At 55.5% G+C, this 20,606-nt stretch overlaps 1 protein-coding gene across 1 annotated transcript; it reads right to left on the bottom strand.

Moving 5' to 3' along the window:
• Nucleotides 1-486: 486 nt before the first annotated feature.
• Nucleotides 487-16,914, bottom strand: ZSWIM4 (zinc finger SWIM-type containing 4). Its single transcript, XM_028134535.2, has 14 exons — nucleotides 16,570-16,914; nucleotides 14,449-14,650; nucleotides 12,649-13,005; nucleotides 10,823-10,971; nucleotides 10,585-10,735; nucleotides 9,603-9,770; nucleotides 8,677-9,024; nucleotides 7,925-8,062; nucleotides 7,342-7,596; nucleotides 6,741-6,876; nucleotides 5,252-5,406; nucleotides 4,298-4,461; nucleotides 2,836-2,917; nucleotides 487-2,440 (listed from the first exon to the last, which is right to left on the bottom strand). The coding sequence occupies exons 1-14, from the start codon at nucleotides 16,720-16,722 to the stop codon at nucleotides 1,581-1,583; spliced, it is 3,318 nt and encodes a 1,105-aa protein (XP_027990336.2). The 5' UTR covers nucleotides 16,723-16,914; the 3' UTR covers nucleotides 487-1,580.
• Between the last annotated feature and the right edge of the window lie 3,692 nt (nucleotides 16,915-20,606).

Below are 20,606 nucleotides of genomic sequence, written 5' to 3'. Positions count from 1 at the left end.
GGTGTCTTCCTCACCCAGCACCACCCAGTACCCCCACTTCCCCCAGCAACTTGGAGAGAAGTATCCCTAACAAGCAGGTATCTGGAGCTAGGGCACCCCCTAGCGGCTAGTTCCCGCGGCGCAGGAGCCATGCAGCCTGGGCTGGGCCGTCAGTGGCCCCAGCAAGGTACTAAACAGACTTTGGTGTCTTCCTAAAATGGATGCCCTTTCCTTAAACCTGGGAGCCCCCGTCTTCTCGCCTGTAAAATGGAAGTGTTCCTGCCCACGCCTTGGGTAGGACGGGTAAAGCACTCAGCGGAGGCTTGACTCTCCACTCTGCCTGCTCCCGCTGGATGAAGCAGCACCCTCTCTCACTCTGCCCCTGGCTCGAAGCTGTGCCCACAGAGGAGGCTGGAGATTCTCTATGGAGAGAACAACGGAGGGCCCTGTTTGGGGGTGGGAGGGCAGGGAAACACACACCCCAGTCTCAAAATAAAGAAGAGAAAGCTGTGTTCAATCTTTAAAAAACAAAAAGGAAAAAGAAAATACAATATACAGTTCAATAAATAGAAAAAAAAATCAATTATAAAATCATGTGGTCTTTTGTCCTTAATTACAAGAGGGAAAAGATGGGGCGACGATGGGGAGGCCAAAAGGACAGCAGCTGGGGCTTAGAGAGACACACAGAGAGAGGCAGGCTGGATGGAGAGAGAGTGGAAAGGGAGAGCAAGGTGAAGGGGCGGAGAGGAGGAGAAGGGGGAGACGAGCCAGAAGATGCCGGAGGCCAGCCTTTCTTTCCTTTCCAAGTTTGGGATGGGGAGTCCCTGGCTCCCTGTGCTTGTCTCCAGGTTTGGAGGACAGTGTGAGCATGGCTCAGTTCCTGAGTTGTATGTCCAGTGACTAGCAGGTAGGGGGAGGAGAAACAATGACCCGCTCCTCCCCCGAGTCCATCCTGGGACCCCAGTACCCACAGGAATGGGAGTCCTGGCCGGATGGGGGTTGAGGTATGTGGCCGAGGCCTGAGGCCTCTTTAAATCCTTCAGTGGGGATGAGCCATTGGCCCTGGCTGGATACCCTGGAGGGGGCTCCTGAGGCAGTGAGAGGAGGGTACGAAAAGAGATTTAGATGCTTTAACCTAAGTCCCCTGGCCACCCAGAGTAGGGTGTGTGTGTGTGGGGGGGTCTGCTACATTGACTTTGAGAGCCAGTTTCTGGAAAGTCCTGCCTCCCAGTTCCCCTGGAGCCCAAGCCAGGCCTGTGAGTTTGGGGAGGGGGAGCTTGCTATTGCTTTTGGGGTACCCAAGTGGGGCCACACCAGCTACCCCCCCTTCTAGGCCCCCGGTGGTGGTATGGCTTCCGATCCTTGCGTCTCGCACACTCGCTCGCATAATCCTAGGCACGCACGTGGCAGGACGCCACCCCCATTCCCACGTCCAGCCAGGCTGGGGGGATGGCAGGCCAGACCACCTCGCTCCCGCTGGGCTCCTTCCCTGACTCAATACTGAGACGCCACAGGACCTGCAGTCCAGGTGCCCGATGCAGAGTGGGGGGCACAGAAGCGGGAGCCCGGGGAGACCCTGCCCCCCACCTGCCAGACGCCCCTCAGCCGAAACGCTCCCGCACCAACAGCATGAGCTTCTTCTTGCCCTTGTACGTTTGCTTGAGGTTCTCCAAGAACTGGGTGAACTGCAGGTGCCCGTCGGGTGCCAGCAGGAAGGTCTCTCGGGCCTTGCCCAGGAACTCGATGAAGTCGCCATAGTGTCGCGGGCTGATGTGCGTGAGGCGCGAGTGGCTGGTGGTGATGTAGGCTGCCACCGCCGCGTCCAGGAGCTGGCAGAGAGGCGCCCGGTCAGCGCCCAGCGGCTTGGCTGCCCGGCGAGCCCCCAGGGGACCCAGGCCGGGCGCCGAGAGGGTCCAGCGGCGGAGGATGTCCGAGAGCATCGGGGCGCAGTGGATGCTCCGGATGATGAGCGGGACGATGGCGGAAAGCTCGTGCCGGCCCAGCGAGTGGCTGAGGGAGCAGGCCCAGAGGACGTCGTTGACGGCGGGGTGGCTGTCCTGGTTAAAGGCGATGCTGAGCTGCGCCAGGGCCAGCGTGGCCAGCTTGTAGGCCCGCAGAGGCAGGCCGCGGTGCTCCATGTAGCGGGCCACCGTGAAGAGGTGGGCGTGGCCCAGGCCGCCGGCGGCGGCGTCCAGCACGATCTGGTAGGCCGCCTCGAAGGCTGCGTGGTTCTTCTCGCACAGGGTGAGAGCGGGCAAGGCGCAGTTCTGCGGGTCTTTCATGGCGCACTGCAAGGCCAGGGCGCGGGCGCAGGCCCAGAGCTCCTCCCGCCGGGGTGCATCCAGCTGCAGCCGCAACAGCGTGGCGTGAGTGGTGCCTGTCACTGCCACAATGGTGGCCGCCTCCACCGGCGTGAATAAGGAGTACCAATTTTGCATGATGTTCATCAGAGCTTGCGGACCTGGGGAAGGCGAGATGGTGACACTGGTCAGCAAGAGGGGCCGGACTGTGGACGTGTGGCCATGGGTGTACCCCAGTATCTCCATCCCCAGCAGCAGGACTGGAGACACATTCGCTTCGTGTTCACCCCCTGCTGTACCCTCCCCAAAGAACAGGGCACAGCAGCACTGGCTGGGACTGTGTACGTGGGGGGCTAGCTTTGGGGCCAATGGCCCTCTCCAGGCCATGTAGCCTGGCCAGCCTCCGGGCTTCTGTCCAGCACAGTCCCTCCGCCCAACATTCCCTCCTGGCTTAGCTCTGAGCACAGGCTCGATCCAGAGGGAAGTCTCTACTTCTCTCTCGTGCCCATCTGGTTCCATGAAGAGATGGGTGGCAGATCCCTTTGGGGACTCTCACCAATCTCCGTGGCACAGCTGACCAGCCAGCGCACCATCTCCCTTCGCCGCCAGGTCATGGTGCTCAGGGTCATCCGCATCACCTGCAGGGTGTGAAACGGGACAGAGAGAGGTCACCCCAAACTTCAGGCTGGCTGAGGGAGAGAGGTTGGGATCCTTAGGGGCCCAGAAGACAGAAGTTAGGGGCTGACTCAGTGAGCCATACAGTCTGGGCAAATGGCTTCACCTCTCTGGGTCTCAGTTTACTCATCTGTAAAATGGGGATAAAAATCTTATCTACTTCATAGCGTTGTGAGAAGCGAAATTATGTAGTAATGCTCTTTGCACAGTGCCTGCTGCCTCAAAGTGCTCGGCTAACGTCAGCCAGTACTGTTACTGCTATTGTTGTTGTTATGCGGAGGCCCTCATGCATCCTACTCTGGACAAAGCCAACCCATCCCTTCTCTCCAGAAAGTTCCATGCTTCATGTCTGCAGACTCCCCCCCTGAAGCCCCCAACAGAGCACCTGCTCCACAGGTCCCACCTTCTTCAGCTCTCACCCCCAATAAGCACCTTCCTTGCTTGCCCCTCCCCTCAGGTCCCATCCCCAGTCCTATCTGGTGAGCTCTGCCTTCTGGAAGCTCCTAAGTAGAGGGTCTCCTCTCTAAAGCTCCACCCTTGTCCTGCCCCCTCCACATCCCCCAAGGACTCCAGTCCCCTCAGGAAATTGTTTTTGGCTAATTCTGCCCCTGAGGGCCCCTTGCTTTCTAGTTCTACCTGGGAAGATCCCACCCTGCAAGCCTGCCCCAGGCTGTACCTTATTCTCTTATTTCACTAGGTCACCTTCTGAGGCCCTGCCCACCTCTACATCGCACAGCCTGCAGCTGGCGCCTCACCTACAGGCTACAGCCATGCCTGCTGGCCTCTGCCTCACCAGAGCAAGATAGCCTGGGCCCTGGGGGTGGCCGGGACACTCACCCACAGGCCCCAGGACTTTCAACCACAGACCTCACCCCAGAGGCAGCTCCTCACCTTCAAGACCTTCCTCCAAACCCAGACCCTCAATGGTGACTTCTAGGGTGGGTTCCCCTAAAGGCCCCACCTCTTACTGGCAGGCTTTGCTGCCCCTCCCCCCCACCCACCCATGGTCCTTAACTATAAGCACACCAGCCCCAGGCCTCACTTCCAAGGCCAGAACCCCTAGGCTCTGCTCCCTCTGGGGCCCACCCTCTCACCAGCAGGTTCCATGACCCTCCTTCTCCTCCTCCTCCTCCTCCTCAGCCACACCCTCAGAGGTAGATTCTCTCCTTCAGACTCAGCCTCTGAGTCTCTAATTCATAGGCCCACCCACTGATAACCTCATTCTCCCCCTCCCAGAACTTACAGACTCTGCCTTTCTGTGGCCAAGCCCCAGGGGTGCCACTCACATCCTGGCCCCACCCACAGGCAGCATCCCCCTCCCCCATCCTCCTGGGGGCCCTCACCTGCAGGCCCAGCTCCAGTGCAATGCCCAGCAGGGTGGTGTCTGGTGGAGTGCTGGCCGGGGTGGCTGTCTTGCAGGCATCCTGTGCCAGCTTGAAGAGCAAGGCTGGAGAGTGGATATTCTGCTGGATGGAGCCCAATACTGTGTGCAGCCATTTGGGGTCTCCTGGGGGAGGGGGAGGGACATTGGCACCATTGTTATACCAGGCAGTTCATGCAGGTTCCCTCCACACAGGTGCATAGGTGTGAGCATGGAGGGTCAGGAACCTGGCAAAGATCTGTGAAGATCCCGACCACTCTTAGCACTGCCACCCCCTTCTCTCCTCTGCCTTCCTCCACTTCCAGTGGGAAGAAGCCACTTAGGAACCTGCTAGATGCCTGACGGTCAAGAGGATGGACTCTGGAATCAGAATGCCAGGGTTCAAATCCCTGCCTTGCTATGTGACCCTGAGCAAGTCACTTCACCTCTCTGCGCCTTGGCTGCCCCATCTGTGCAGTGAGTAACACTAATGGAATCGTACCTGCCTCACAGGGCCACTGAGAGCCCATACCAGTAGAGGCTTTAGCATGGCAAAAGCTACACGAGTATTAATTTGTTTGTTCATTTGAATCCTCACCCGAGGACATTTTTCCACTGATTATTTTAGAGAGAGTGGCAGACAGAGCTTTATCCTCCTTGGCGCACTTGTTACCGTCTCACTTAGAGCATGACTATCCTCTTCACCTGGTTTATGGTCTGTCTGCCCCACTAGAATGTAACACCACAGGGCGTGGGATTTGGGACAGTCTTGTTTACTACGGCATCCTTAGCACCTGCCCCAGTCTTGATCCATCTAAAAAGTGCTCCAGGAAAACTAGTGGAAATTGATAAAAGGACAAGAAAGAGGAAGGAAGGAACAAAGGAGAGGAGGAAAGAGAGGCAGAGGACACGGGGACGAGGGCGGCGGCCTCCTCACCCTTGGCAGCAGTCAGCATGGTGGAGGCCAGCTCGCACTGGCGAGTCTCCAGGTGGCCCAGGATGAACCAGCGGGGGAAGCGGTTACTCATGACGGAGTCCAGTGGGTTGGGGTGAGGATCTCCAGCCGGAAGTGCCGTCTCCAGTACAGGCAGCCTGGGATGAAGCAAGAAGCAAGCCCATGGTGAGGCAAGGCGTGAGTCTCCATCCTTCCTAGGAGAGAGGCCTCCTGCCTCAGCTGCAGCCTCCCCTCTGAGGCAGCAAAGCCCCGAGCAGCCAGGAAGATGGATGTGTGTGCACGATCTCCACTGCAGTGCTGTGTATGTCCATCACTCTGGGTTGGACTAAATAAACAATGCTTTATGCATGTACAAAAGGCCATGCGGCTGATAGAGAGATGATGGGATTCTATGTCTCCTGAAAGGATTTTACAAAATTCTGCTTCTGTGATCGGCTGGTACACGTGTAAAATGATACAAGATAATTCATTGTAACGTTGTTTTGTTCAACAGCATAAATGTCTATCCAGGTTGGTTCTTTTACAATCCATCCTCACAGTGGTTCATGTGCTATGTGGTACAACCAAGCCTTTATGATACAACGCGCAGTGAAAACGAGGGTTTGCAAAGCACAGGCACAGAACGTACCATCGGTGTAAAAGGAGGACCAGCTTTCAATTTCCAATGACAGGTTTGCAGAAATCTCAACTCTTTTTTTTTTTTTAATATATATATATTTTATTGATTTTTTACAGAGAGGAAGGGAGAGGGATAGAGAGCTAGAAACATCGATGAGAGAGAAACATCGACCAGCTGCCTCCTGCACACCCCCCACTGGGGATGTGCCCGCAACCAATGTACATGCCCTTGACCGGAATCGAACCCAGGACCCCTCAGTCCACAGACCGACGCTCTATCCACTGAGCCAAACCGGTTTCGGCGAAATCTCAACTCTTTTTTTTTTTCCCCCGAAATCTCAACTCTTGATAAGAAAGTGGGAACAGCCCTGGCTGGTTTTGCTCAGTGGACAGAGCATTGGCCTGCGGACTGAAGGGTCCCAAATTCGATTCCAGTCAAGGGCACATCCCCAGGTTGCAGGCTCGATCCCCAGTAGGGGGCATGCAGGAGGCAGCCGATCAATGATTCTCTCTCATCATTGATGTTTCTATCTCTCTCCTCTCCCTTCCTCTCTGAAAAAAAAAAAAAAAAAAAAAAAAAAAAGTGGGAACACTGCTTAGGTATGTTGGGACAAACCATCCTAGAAAAGTACTCTGACTTTTGTGCCAAGGGAATGTCTCTCAAGTTCAAAACAATATTATACATTCTGTTTAATAGTCAAGAGCACAGGGAAGCCTGGAATGCCAGCGCGAGGTCAGACTGAAATATCAAGGCTGTGAACTTGGGAGGAGGATGGGGATGTGAGCGTGTCTCCCATGCCCCAATCCTGTCTGGCCCACTGGGCAGAGTCCCCAGCCATTTGCCTGTCCTTACCTCATGGCTCGAAGCGCCAGGCGGTAGGCCAGGTCGGGGTCGTGGGGTAGCAGGGCGGTGAACAGGTAGCGAGCACAGGTGTGCATCGGCACACTCTCCCGGAACAGCACCTCTCCGAAGCCACTGAAGGGACCCCCTGCAGGGGCAGCCTGAGCTTAGCCCCCAGGTGTGGGCTCACTTCTGAACTTCTGCCCCTCCCCAGTCCTCTCCAGACCCCAGGCTGAGTAGGGGATGGGCAGACCCCAGGACAGAGTGGCAGGGACGAGGGGCGGGAGAGGTCCTGGGCATGGGGACACTGGGCTGAGACAGAAAAGCCCTGGAAAATTCGAAAACAGGAAACCCTGGGCACCCCTGGGAGGGCAGGTCTCAGATGCAGGGTGAGGGGGGTGGGGCCTCATAAGGCAGCACCAAGGGCAGAGCCAGTGAAGTCCAGCCGGGCATTAGCGACTTGGCTCACGGACTCCAAGGTGGGCAGGGAGCCGGACCTCACCACCCGCAGCAGTTCCTGGCTGCCAGAACGTGCCAGGGAACCTCATCCTTTAGGAAATGTTAAGGGAAAGGACCCAAGGACCCAAAGACCGGGCTCGGGGCGGGGCCTCACCGTCCAGGAGCAGCCCCGCCTGCTTGCGCAGCACTTGCACCAGCCTCTCGTCCAGCTCCACCTCCTCCAGCAGCGCCAACAGCTGCTCCTCGTGGCGCACCACCTTGTCCTGGGCGTACAGCCCCTCAGGCAGGGGCCGCTGCTGTCCCAGGCCCAGCAGTGCCACCTCCAGTGCCAGCGCCAAGTAGGACTCCCCAGAGCTCCCGGGTACCTGCACGTGCTGGTAGGCCACCTTCCGCTTCTCGGGGCCCGAGTCTGTAGGAGACCGGCACTAAAAAAGCTGGAGGGGGACCCCTTTTCTGGGGCCCAATAGTCCTTGACCCCAGGCATGGAGACTGAGGGTAGGGTACGTGGTATAGGGGAGTCCAGGGGCTGGGGCCATCTTCAAGCAGCGGATAGGCCTCCAGTGGCCGCACTTGCAGAAGCGAAGCCTATTGGCTCCTTGCACTGAGGAAGGGGGGTGGGGAGGAGGTTGCAGCAAGGGTAAGGGTGTAACCTCATTTTCTAGGGGTACTGAGCCAGGGGGTTTAACCAGAGAGGCGGGGATTGCCCCACCTCCTCCAGGGGTCCCCAGTGTGGGTACCTGGGTAAAGGGCAAGGGTCTCTTCCTCCAGGCGACAGGCCTCCAGGAGTGCCCTGCAGAGGCAGCCGACGGGGTCCAGGGGGTGACCCACCCATCCTTCCGTGTTGGTGATGCAGGTGGAGCCTTTCTGTAGCAGCTCTGCAGGCCGGAAGTGGGGCTCAATGCCCACCCACCTTCTTTAGCCCCTGGGGGGCTTTCTCTCTCTGAACCCCCAAACCAGCCTCCCAGTGCCTGCCTACTGTCTGCCCACCCAGTGATTGTCTTCTCTGCCCCTCGAGCTCTGCAGCAGCTGTCACCTCTACAGCCCTCTGGCTTCCTGTCCCACAGCCACTCCCAGGCCTGGCAGGACACCTGGAGGAACTGGGCATTTTCTAAAACTTCCAAGCGGTGTCCTTCCCCCTCAACCCCTAATCCCACCCACCTCTCTCCAGCCCAGCCAGCAGCTTCTGGGTGATCTCTTGGGAACTGCCCCCTGTGGAGGCTGCAGGCTGCTGCGCTTACTGTGCTTCTGAAGTTCAAGTTCTTAAACTCAGGCAGCGGCTTCCTGACTTTTAATTCTGCATCCCCTCCAGTGGCTTTGTGAGCCCTCAATCCCCTGCATTAAATTCCTGTAGGCTCAAGACACCTATAGTGGTCTGGTTTTCCCAGTGGGACCTTAAGTGGTACCCACAGACCCCCTGGGTTGCCACAGCCTCCAGTAGTTGGCATCTGTGCCTACAGCCCCAGGACCTCATGATAATATTGGTGCCCACCTTTTTTCTGCTGCTTGTAGCTCTCAAGCTGATGCCGCCGCTGTAGCCGGAGTGTGTTGACGATGGCTCCTGCTAGCCGCAGGGCCTGGCGGGGGTATCCATGGGCACGCAGGGTGTCCACCCGGGCACAAGCAGTGGGGAATGGCTCCCCCAGCCAGAGGGGGCGGCCCTGGGGGTCAAAGGTTGCCTTGTCGCTGCCCACATGGCCTGTGAGGCTGGGGCCATAGCAGTCACTGGCCAGGATCCTCTGAAGATGGGTGTCACTCCAATGCAGTGACCCAGCCTGCAGGGCTCGGCCAAACACGGTGTGGCGGGAACCTGCAGCCACCTCCTCCTCCTCCTCCGGGCCTGTGGAGAGGTGTCCAACATGGCCTAGCAGCGGGGTCATGGCTAGCTCCCCACACCGAGTGCCACTTAGGGCTACACTCTGGGTGCATCGGTGGACACGTGCCACCTCAAATCCTTACAGCAGCCTTTCAGAGGTGCATGTGTGTGTGTAGAACACTGAGGTTGATAACTGTCTTGCTGTCCATCTTTCTATTCCTCACATTCTACTCTTTCTTTCTCTTTATGTCTCTCCCCATGCCCCCTTCCTCTCTCTCTCCTCCTGTCTCTTTCCTTTCATTTCTGCCTCTTTTTTGTGTTTTTTTTTAATATATTTGCTTTTTCCTCTGTTCCCCCCACACCCGCCTCCATTGCCAGGAGGAGGCTAAATTAGGAGAACAGCCAGAACTACAGGTGTCTTAAGCATTTCACCACACTGTCCCTTGGGCTACCCACTGCCTTGCCCTGGGCACCCCCTCCCTCCTGGAGGGCAGGGCAGGCAAGGGCTGGGGCCTCCTCTTGCCCCCCCAGAGCAATCATGATGGGGGGAAGGGCACTGCAGAGGTCATGGTTTTGGGTAATGGCAGGGACCCTTCTCCTACCTGGGTTGAGGGCTGTGGCGAGTTGTAGGCTGGGACCGTTGAAAGAGTAGTTGCCCTCTTCCAGCGGGCACACGTCCAACTTGTCCCACTTGCCAAGCAGCTGGAGCCAGCTCGCCCGCTCTTCTGGTTTACAGTGGGGGCTCAGGACTACACACACCCACAGGGCCCCTGGGGAGGGAGGGCAGTGAATGGGGAGGTTCAACATCCATGGCAACAGTAGCAGCAACATTTACGGACTGCCTACCGTGCGCTGTGCGCTACTCTCTGCTTCACCCTCACCCTGGGCCTCTGAGGCTGCAACTAATGGTCTCTTCACTTTACAGGTAAGAAAACTGAGGCACAGAGAGGTAAAGTCACTGGCTCAAGGTCACACAGCTAGGAAGTCGGAAGGATTCAAACCCAGGCCTCGGGACTTCTCTCACTGTCCCCCACCTCCCCAGTGCTTATCACCATCTATCACAGGGGTCAGCCAATTACTGCCCCTGGAGAAAATCCAACCCACCGCCTGTTTTTCAACAGCCTGCGAGATAAGACTTATTCTTACATTTTTTAATGGTGGTGATGGGGGAAATCAAAAGAATATTTTGTGACTTGTGACATTCAAATAAATAGTGTCTGTACATAGATTTATGGGGGTTCTGCCATGCCCATTCAGTTACGTTTGTGGTTGCTTTTCAAATACGACAGGCAAAACTGGGGAGTCGCTACAGAGAGCCAATGGCCCAAAAAGCTGAAACTATTGACTATCTGGTCCTTATAGGAAAGGTGTGCCAACCCTGGCCTAACCTACAGGGTGCCAGCTTCACGAGGGCAGGTATTTAACCTGCTTCTTGCTGCAGCTCCAGCAATCAGTACAGTGAGTGCCTCGTACACCAGAGGCGCGAAGGAAGAGGAGGGACTCGGGACAGACCTCAATCTCAGGGGGGGGCAAGATCTAATGCCCAAGTCCTGGTGCCTGCCCCGCTCCAGGGCCGGGCCTTACCCAGCTCGTCCCACAGCTGCCGGCACTTGTCTGTCATGCCGGCGCCCTGCTGCCGCCACAGGGCCAGGCGCGGGTCCTGCAGAAACTGCTCCGTCATGAGGATCAGCATGCGCGCCCCGTTGGAGTCCCGCATTCGCAGCATTTCTCGAATCTGCATGGGGACAGGCTGGTGAGGAAGGGGTGGGGTGCGGCACCAGTGTCTTCCAGCCCCGCTGTGCACGCCATGCCCACACTGCACCTTGCAGAACATGGAGCGCAGCTGCTGGCTGGCGCCATAGTAGCCACCATTGGACAGCAGCTGCTTCACCTGCTCCTGGATTTGCTCCTCATCCAGATGCCAGCAGTTGGCATCCTCAATGCTTGCACCCGCCGTGGGGTCTGGGGCACCTGTGGGGTGGGAAGGAAAGCTGAAGTTTGGGTTGGGGAGAGGGGGCCTCTGCCCCTGCCATCATTCAGTCCTCCAAACCATCCTACCCATCCCACCTGAAAAACCACGCAGCCATCCATCCATCCGTCTGTCTGTCCATCATCCCATCTAAAGTGCCATCCATCCATCCATTCCTCCCAAACATCATTTGCTCATTCATTTACTTATTCATCCATCTTAACTGAAACAACAACCTACTAATCTGCCCATCCATCCATCCATCCATCTCACCTAAAATGCTACCTACCTATCCATCCATCCATCCACCCATCCATCCATCTTGCTTAAAACATCTCTAGCTTATCCATCTATTTACTGATCATCCATCTTACCCAAAACACCACCCACCCATTCATCCATTCAGGTGGGATGATGGTCCATCCCACCTGAAACATCACCTGCCCTTCTACTCATCCATCCATGCTACCCAAAGCACCATCCACCCACCCACATCTAAACCACTCACCTGTCTACCCCACCCCCCATGTCATACTATGCATCTAATCCATCCATATACCCATAACCCTTAGCATACCTACCCACCCCATTAGTCAAGGATCCGCCTTATCCGTACTTCCACCTGCTCACCTATCTATACCCATCCCATTGGCCCACCCATCCAGCTACCTACCCATATGTGTCTTTCCAGCTAATCTGTACCAAACACTCAAAAATATCCACTGACTAATTCATCTATTGATCCACACAACCACACTATCCATCCATCCAACGAACCCCAACCTTCTATCTATTCTTCTTCCATCAAACCATCCATTCATATGTATCTCCCCAAACAACCACCACCCCATTAGTCCATCCATCTGTCCTACACCCACTTGATCCATCCACCACATCAGTCCACACACATGAACATCCCTTCCATACATCCATTAACTCACCCCCAATCCATGCACCCATTGGTCCTTCCAATATTCCACCAAGCGTATCTGTCCACCACCGTCAGTGTACCTCAACCCCCTCTATCAAAGCCCACCCCACCCCACCCCACCTCCAATTATCACCAATTCCCCATTCACCTACCATCCTAGTTAATCACCTATCCACTCACCCACTCCACCTGCTTTTCCACACCATCAGCTCATCATGACCACCTTCTGCATCCACCCACCCTCACCCTCAAGTATCTATCCATGTCTTCACCTACTTATCCATCTATCTACCGTTTATCCTGCTCCATTCTCTCCACCATTATGGTTAGACAACACAGTCCCTTGTAGCCCCAAACCCTCCCAGAGTGCATGACATCTCCTTGTCTGTCTCCCACCAGCACCCACACCCGACACCTACATACCCTTCATGTCCTTCACCCACCCACTCAGGCCTGTGCCTGTGATCTGGGACAACCTCACCCTGGGGCCCAACCTCCCATTTGTTCCCTCAACTCTCATTCTCTGAATTGGCTGATTTCAGCCATTCATCTGACCAGGGCCACATCAAATCCAGAATCTTCCTCCTAATAGGTGTGAGGCCTTGACCTCAGGCAGTGGTACTCCCTCCACACCTGCTCATGGATCAAGGGAACCTGAGGATTCTGTGACAAATGTGGGTCACACGGCAAGCGAGGTGGCCGTGAGCTGAAGCCTCACCGTCCTGATCAGACCCCAAGGCGCCCTTACCATGCACCAGGTTGATCTCGGAGCCCAGGAGGAGGATCTCGTCGGCCAAGCGCTGGGCAGTGGGCAGCACCTCAGTGTGGTGGGCGCTGATGAGATACTGCACGAACTTCTGCAGCTGGTCCCGGTTCATCTGGGAGAGAGTCTCGGAGATGGGGAGCCGCAGCTCCACCTGATGGGCGTGCCGGATTCGGTACAGGGACAGGGCCACCACATGGGCACAGTAGAAGAGGTCACGATTGTCACAGCCACAGCTCACAGACGTGATCTTACAGCGGTCGAAGCTGATGGAGACGTGGTAGAGGTGCTCAGGCTCTCCGGGGCCTCCGGGCTCCCGGATGTTACCGCTCAGGTGGAACCCTAAGACAAACACCAAACCATCACCACCGTGTCACCCCAGAGGCAGGGGATGCTCATCCATGGCGCACAGCAAGACCTGAGTGCAAATGCCAGCTCAGTAACCTAGAGCAAGTCACTTAACCTCTCTGTGCCTCAGTTTCCTCATCTGTCAAATGAGAATAAACAGGAACATCCTCCTCCATAGAGTTGTAATGAGAATTAAATGAGTTAATAGTTAGCAAGGGCTTAGAAGAACACTGTTGGCATACAGTAAGTCCTAAACAAACGCACATATACATATTACTATAGAGATGATATCAAAGATGGTTTTCTCAGTCCTTGGGCTACCAGGGATACAGGCCGGGGTCTAGATGCCCTGTAACTTCTTGGGGAGATGCCAAAGGCCTGTGACACTTGGGGATGAGGGGCAGATGTGGCAGGCCAGGTCACCCCATCACCCCCTGCCCCTCCCTGGCCCCTGGGGAGCCCAGATGCCAGGCTCATCAGACTGGTTGGGCAGCTCAGGCCCCAGCCGGCCCTGGCTGCGTCATGTGGGGAAACGGCCGCTTCCTCATACCGCTGGAGGTGGCCGAGCCTGTGGCCAGCTGGGCCATGTCCAGGCAAGGGGGCCAGGGTTTAGGGAGGGTCATCTTGGCCAAGCCCCTGCCTCCAGCTGGGAGACGTGACCTCCCCCAGGTGTTCCAGGACTCACCTGTTTTCTGGCTCTCACTGGTTCCCTTCTGAGCACTGCTGCCTGAGGTCTAGAATCATCTTTCACCTCTGGCTTTGAACCTCTGCTCCCTCCCCTCCATGGAACCCCAATACCTGAGGTGTAATTCTACCCCTCACAGCTGATCCTGAACTTCTATCATAGACTTCCACCTAAGCCTTGTTGCCTTAGGTCTGATCCCAACCTCCACCTGAGTTCTCTGCCTGAGGCCTGGTATCATCCTTGCCTCTGGCTCTATTAGACCTCAGGCCTCACATCACTGGGGCTCTGCCTGAGGTATGGAACCTCCTCTCATTTCCAGCTTAGATTCTCCTGCCCTCCTCCCAATCTCAGCAACTCTTTCCCACCCTCCAACTAAGCTGATGGAGCTGGCGCAACATCCCTCCTCCAGACCCTTCATCTAAGCCCGCGGCCCGAGGTCTTGGCAGATTAAATATATTTTATTGATTTTTTACAGAGAGGAAGGGAGAGGGATAGAGAGTTAGAAACATCGATGAGAGCGAAACATCGATCAGCTGCCTCCTGCACACCCCCTACTGGGGATGTGCCCGCAACCAAGGTACATGCCCTTGACCGGAATCGAACCTGGGACCCTTGAGTCCGAAGGCCGACGCTCTATCCACTGAGCCAAACCAGGTAGGGCAGATTCCTGCTCTTTATTCACAACATTTTGTCCAACCTTCCCCAGAGATCCGGAAGCTCCCCCGGCCCTGGCCCCCGGGGAGGGCACTTACCCACTTGGAGCACCCGGTCTACGGCCCCGCTCTGCAGCAGGTGCAGCCCGCGGGTGAAGGGCACCCGGGTGTCGTGCTCGCCCTCTGGAGGCTGGTAGCCCAGCGACGAGTACATACATATCTCCCGTTCGCTGCGTGGAAATGACCAGAACACAATGCGCTTTTGGACCGGCTCCGGCACCCGGGAGAAACGCTCCTCGACCTGAAGGAAGGGCCGGGGGGTTAGAAACCTCAGCGTGAGCCCAGGCTTTGCCGCGTCTAAGCTGTATGACGGTGGGCAAGTCACTTTGCCTCTCTGAGCTGCAGGTTTCTCAGGTGTGATGGGGCTATTCATAGCACTGGCCTCTTGGGTATCGTGAGGACCAAATATGCATTAATCTACATAAATTGCTTATAATAACACCTGGCCCATAGTGAGTGTTCTAGAACTTTCTGTGGCTTTCCTCCTGGGTATCAGGTCCCAGGGTCCTGATGTAAGACAGGACCTAGGCTTTGAGAGGGCAGAAGAGAGAGAGAGAGATAAAAGTTATAAGAATAGTGACCAGGGCTGTATTTTCTCAGCCTATGCTATGCTAAATGCTCTATGTATGCAATTTCCCCTTAATTTTCACAGCAAAATCCCAATAATACTAATCACATTTACAGCCTGGGGAATCTTAGGCTCAGACATGAGTGAATTCACTTGCTCAGTGTCCCAGAGCCGGCAAGCTCCAACTCCCAACACAGACTCTGTTCCCAGCTTCAAGGGCCCCCCAGGAAGGGAGGGGTGTCCTAGCCACCCCCATGGGCTCTGGGCAATGAACTGAGCTGGACGAGCCTGTGTTCCAATCCAGCCTTGCTACTCACTGGCTGGATGACCTTGGGCAAGTTTCTCAACCTCTCTGTGCCCCAGTTTCCTCAGAGTGGGAAGGAAAACCACAACTCCCAACGGTTGCAGAAGATTCTGTGAGCTTCTATGGGGCAAGGCAGGTACATGGAGTACCGGATGTGGTTTTAAGATTATTCTGGGCATCTCACGCACAACGAAGGGGCAGGAGCCCTCCAGAGCCCCCAAATCTGGGTTTCAGGGAGGAAGTGGGAGTGCCAGTGAATGGCCCAGGCCTCAGGGACAGTTGGTAGATGACTAAGGAGGGATTTTCCAGGCCATGAATCAGAGCATGCTCCATCCACACTCGGCCCAGACCCATCAGTCCCAGCAGGCTTCCTAACTCTGGAGAGGCCAGAGGCAAAGAATGGCCTCTCAAAGCCAGGCAGAACCTGTGGGAGCTCATCAGGTTTGGTCAGGTCTGGGCCACAGCTCCAGCTCCTGGGGCACCCACACTGAGGCTGGAAAAGGGGACATCCAGGGCTCCAGCCCTGGGCATCCTGTCAGAATCCCCAGAAGCCATAGAGGCAGGGTTCCAGGTGCACCTGTTCAGGTACCATCACAACACAGACCCCGACCCTGCTGCCCACCTCCGGAAGGACTGGGATGGAGGTGGGGGGCAAAGAGAAGGGTGAGTGGTAGGGGTCTTGGGAAATCCCTGCAGCCCATCAGGAGAGACTTGGCAGCCCCAGGTGGGAAGTGATCCCAGAAAAACTGGGCGTGGGAATAGGGGACAGGACCTGGAGGAGCATAAAGGGGTGTCCCAGCTGAGATCTGCAGAAATGGGAGTCCTCTGGTGGGGGTATAGGGCAGAGATCTGGAATAGAGGATTGTGGGTCTCTAGGAGCTGTGCTCTGGGTGTCCCCAAGGGGGGCAACTTGTAGGAGCTAGAGAGGAGTGAGGATTGAATGGGGTGCTCTAATGGGGGATGAGGATGAGATGGGAAGAAAGGGGTACCCAGGGTTGTGAGGGGGCCATGGGGAGGAGAAGGAAGTGTCAAGAGTTGGGATCTGGGGTACTGGGGGGCATCCCTGGGTCTTTTGGGCTGGAGGGCAGGGCTGGCGGGGAAGGGATGAGAGTGGGTCATGAGGTTTGAAGGAGTGAAATGGGAAGATAAGGGGGTGCCTCGGGGCAGGGTTAAGGATCTCGATTTCTCTCCGACCAGGGCAGGTACCGAAACTGGGAGCTGGGCAGGGGGAGGGGGACTACCGGAAAAGGGGCTGGGGGTGCGTCCCTCCCCCGCCCCTCTCGGTCACCTGCTCGAAGGCCCAGCTCTCGGCTACTCGCTTGGCGCTGAGGTCCAGCAGCGCCTCGGGCCGGCCCCGGCCGCGCACGGCCCCGGCCCCGGCATCGCGCTCCTTCGGTCCCGCGGGGCAGCTCCGACTCCGCTTGGCCGCGGGGGGGTCCATCGGCCGGGGCCGGGGCGGGGCCTGTTGAGGGGGGTCGGTCAGATGCCCGCTCCGCTTCGCCGGCTCCCGCGACTCCTACCCGCCTTCCTGTCCTTCCTCCACGCAGGGCCGCACCCGGACCCCCGCTACTCCCACCCCCGCAGCGCGCCGGGCCGGCCGGGTGATGCGGCCCCTTTAAGACTCTTCACAACAATGAAGCAGCTTCGGCCGCCGCTTTATCCTCCGCCTCGTCCCGCCCCCGCCGCCCTTCCCAATTGGCCCCCCCGTCGGCCTCTGAGACCCTCCTCTGCTATTGGCTGCCCGGCCAGACCCAACTCCAGGTTGCCGCTGTTCATTCGTTATTTGCGCCGCCTATCTTTACGGAGAGGTCCAGTAAGAGCGCTCAGCGAGAGGCACTGTCAATCAGGGAGCGCCGGAGGCCAATCAGAGTGGGAGGACTTCCGCGGCGCTGGCCTTATGCGAGTTTCGGGGCGGGCCTTGGGTTCATTCACAACATTCCTCCCCCGCCCCCCTCGGGCTGGACAGCGCGCCCCGGGCAGCTGGAGCTGCGCCCACATACGGCTTTGTTTACTGAGGGTCGCTTCCGGGCGCCGCGAGGGGACAATCAACACGGCTCGGCCGGGGAGCGAGACAGAGCGGCGGGATCCCCGCGCAGCAGCTCAGCCCCCTTTTCCTCTGGTCTGTGACGCGAGGAACTCTCTCAGACCCTGGGCGCCGGGCCGTTTTGATAGCTTGGGGGGCTGGGGGGCTGGGGGGCGGGAGGAGAGATAACTGGCCGCTTAGTAGTGCTCTTGGGGGCTGCGGACCTCCTCTCTATAAATACATCCCAATTCAAGCCCATCCTTGAGCCCTAAGCTAGGACCCAATCCATTTTATGCCCTAAATATGTCATTGAGTCATGAAATTGTTGATGTTCCACCATTTATGACCTATGAAAATGGCAATTTCGTAAGGTTCGACGTAATACGACCACCTATTTTTATTTTTTCTGACCCAGATTTTCCAGGCCACATCTTTGTTCTTTATTCACCTCCGACCCCTTGTCCTTAGAGAATCCCGCATTTTCCCTTTGCCACACCTCTCTCCATGATCAGTACATTTCTTTAGTTCAGCAGTTGTTTAATTTCGGTTTCTGCCTCTCTACTAGGAGCCCCAAGAAGCTAATTGGTGCACTGCTTTACAACCAGGACCTGAACAGCACCAGGCATACAGCAGTCACTAAATCTGTAACTCCTCTAGTGAACCCTGAACCACTCATGCTTTGCTCCCGTTCTGTTGAAATGATCTACAGAACAGGAAAAACCCAAGCTGGCCCCTAAGTGGCCTCATTGCTGCCCCTCCTCATATGGAAACACTGGCTTTTACCTTCCAGGAATTTCCAGTTTCACCGCAGCACTTTCTGGCCAGTTCCCAACCCAGTAAACTCCCTCTCACCTGCACTGTTGCATATGGTCACCACTGGCTACAAGTGGCCTTTGAGTCATTGCAATGGGGCTGGCGTGAATCGGGCTGTGCTGTAAAACACAGAGTATGTTTTGAAGACTGACGGGGGGAAAAGGGTAAAGTTTCTCATTAAGAACTTTTTATATTGATTAGATGTTAAAATGATAATACTTTAGCCCAGCTGGTGTGGCTCAGTGGTTGAGTGTCGACCTATAGAGCAGGAGGTCATAGTTTGATTCCCAATCAGGGCACATGCTCGGGTTACAGGCATGTGCAGGAGGCAGCCGATCAATGTTCTCTTTCATCATTGATGTTTCTATCTCTCTCTCTGAAATCAATAAAAAATATATTTTTAAAAATGATATTTTAGATAAATATGGGTTAAATAAATACATTATTAAGCCCTAGCCTGTTTGGTTCAGTGGATGAAGAATTGGCCTGCAGACTAAGAGGTCCCAGGTTCGATTCTTGTGGGAATCTCTTTCCATGTCCTGCGTGGTCCAGGGTTCCGGTTCAGGGTTCGAGTTCTGAGAAGGGCCGCACACAAATGTAAAGAGACTAGAAGAAATTTAATTTGGCGATATGAGGGGCCAGGCGGTAGTCCAACTCTAGCGGGAGAACTACCCTCTGCACTGGCCCTGCTATCCCTTTTATTGGGGCTTTGGGAAAAACACCTTAGGCAGGAAATAACAGAAATATACACAAGATCAACAGAGGTGGAGGCTGCTTCAGCTAACAATGCCTCAACTAAAGGGTGAGTGGTTAGAGCAGTTAATGTTGTTGACAGCCTTCCTGGCTTCCTGTCCACATCTCTTATTAGTGAAACAGTGATTGGTTTCCGGCAGATTCTGGTCAAGGGCACATGCCTGGGTTGTGGGCTTGGTCCCCAGTGGGGGATGTGCAGGAGGTGGCCAATCGGTTGATTCTCTCTAATCACTGATGTTTCTGTCTCTCTCTCTCCCTCTCCCTTCCCCTCTAAAATCAATAAAAATATATTAAAAAAAAACATTAAAATTAATTCTACCTAATTTTATTTTATTACATTTTATTCCATCCCATCCCATCCCATCCCATCCCATCCCATCCCATCCCATCCCATCCCATCCCATCCCATCCCATCCCATGCTATTCTGTTCCATTCTAGGTGGTATCAGGACATTTAAAGTTACACATGCAACCTGCATTGTAATTTCTTTTCGATAACTGTGGCCTTGAGAAACCACAGCCCACCATAATGACAACAGAAACAAGAATAGTGGACTGAATAAATACAGAAAAACTTCTTGAATAATAATAATAGTGGACTGACTGACTGCTCTAGCTATTCAGGTGTGTTACCACATTTAAGCCTTCCAAGAGAGCTACAAGTGGGGATAGTTGTCTCTGTTTCTCAGACGAAGAAACAGAGGCTTGGAGAGTTGGAGTCCTGGCCTGAGCTCACCCAGACTGGGAAAACCTAGACTTACTGGATTTTCTTGCAAAGGATTTGAAAGAGAGACCCCTGGGGAAGTAGTAACTGGGGTAGGAGAGAGGAAGGGCGAACTTCCACAAGCGCATGTTTCAGGTGGAAAACAGGACCCAGGCCCAGCTTTTCCTGGCCACCCCCTTCAGCATCTGGCATGTGACCGCGTCAGTAAGCCCAGGTCCCTCTCCCTGAGAATGCTTCCCTGGGCATCCCCGGATGCTGAATCAGAGAAGCCACTCTGCCAGTGGAAGAGAGGATGTTTGGGAGGAACTGAGAGTCTGTTATCACAGAGTAAAGATGTTTTATTTTATTCTCTAACAATAGATATGGATTTGTCATCGTTCCATCTTCTGGGTGACCAAACGGAGACACAGGAAGATCAGTAACCTGCCCGACGTCCCCAGCAGAAAGGGTAGGGCCAGGATGGAAGCCTGGGAGGGTGAGCTGATCCTGTCACATTGGCTGGGATCAAATGCACCGAGTTTGGCACAGACCAAGATTCTATTCTGATTTTACAGATAAGGGGAATGAGGCCCAGAGAGGGTCAGAAAGTTGCTCAAGGCCACTTTGTTATTATTAATCAAGTGATCCTAGGAGAATGTGTGAGGTCAGAAAGGCCCTTGGGAAGATGAGGGTGCCCCCAGGAGGAAGTCACTAGGCCCATTTCAAGTCTGCCCTCTTAGGAAAGAAGTTGGGAAGGGGGTTCCAGCTACCCTTGTGGTCCCTTTCCCAGTGCAGCCAGCGAGCTGGGGTTTCAGTGAAATAGAAGCCACTTTTATTTCCCCAGCCGGCCGTGAGCTCACTGTCTAGGCATCCACAGCTCCTGACCCCAAACCCACGTGTCCTCAAGACTCACGGGAAATGGGGCAACCCTGGAGGCTCAGATGAGGGGGAACAAAGTCCCTAGTTGTGGCCACCCCCACCCTAATTTTCTGAGGATCGCTCTCTTTGCCAGGCCCCTATGCACCCCCATGCC

This window comes from Eptesicus fuscus, chromosome 6 (genome assembly GCF_027574615.1).
Source record: "Eptesicus fuscus isolate TK198812 chromosome 6, DD_ASM_mEF_20220401, whole genome shotgun sequence".
NCBI classification, from domain to species: Eukaryota; Metazoa; Chordata; class Mammalia; order Chiroptera; family Vespertilionidae; genus Eptesicus; species Eptesicus fuscus.
Note: the sequence above shows the minus strand (reverse complement) of the source record. Positions and strands in the feature narration are given on the sequence as shown.

Bases quoted from the DNA above. Each gene is read 5' to 3' on its own strand.
- ZSWIM4 (XM_028134535.2), bottom strand. From the start codon at position 16,722: ATGGACCCCCCCGCGGCCAAGCGGAGTCGGAGCTGCCCCGCGGGACCG. The intron at 9,771-10,584 runs GTAAGGCCCGGC...CTCCCTCCCCAG, and splicing joins GCAGCTGTGGGACGAGCTGG to GGGCCCTGTGGGTGTGTGTA. The intron at 8,063-8,676 runs GTGGGCACCAAT...TCCGGCCTGCAG, and splicing joins CTACAAGCAGCAGAAAAAAG to AGCTGCTACAGAAAGGCTCC.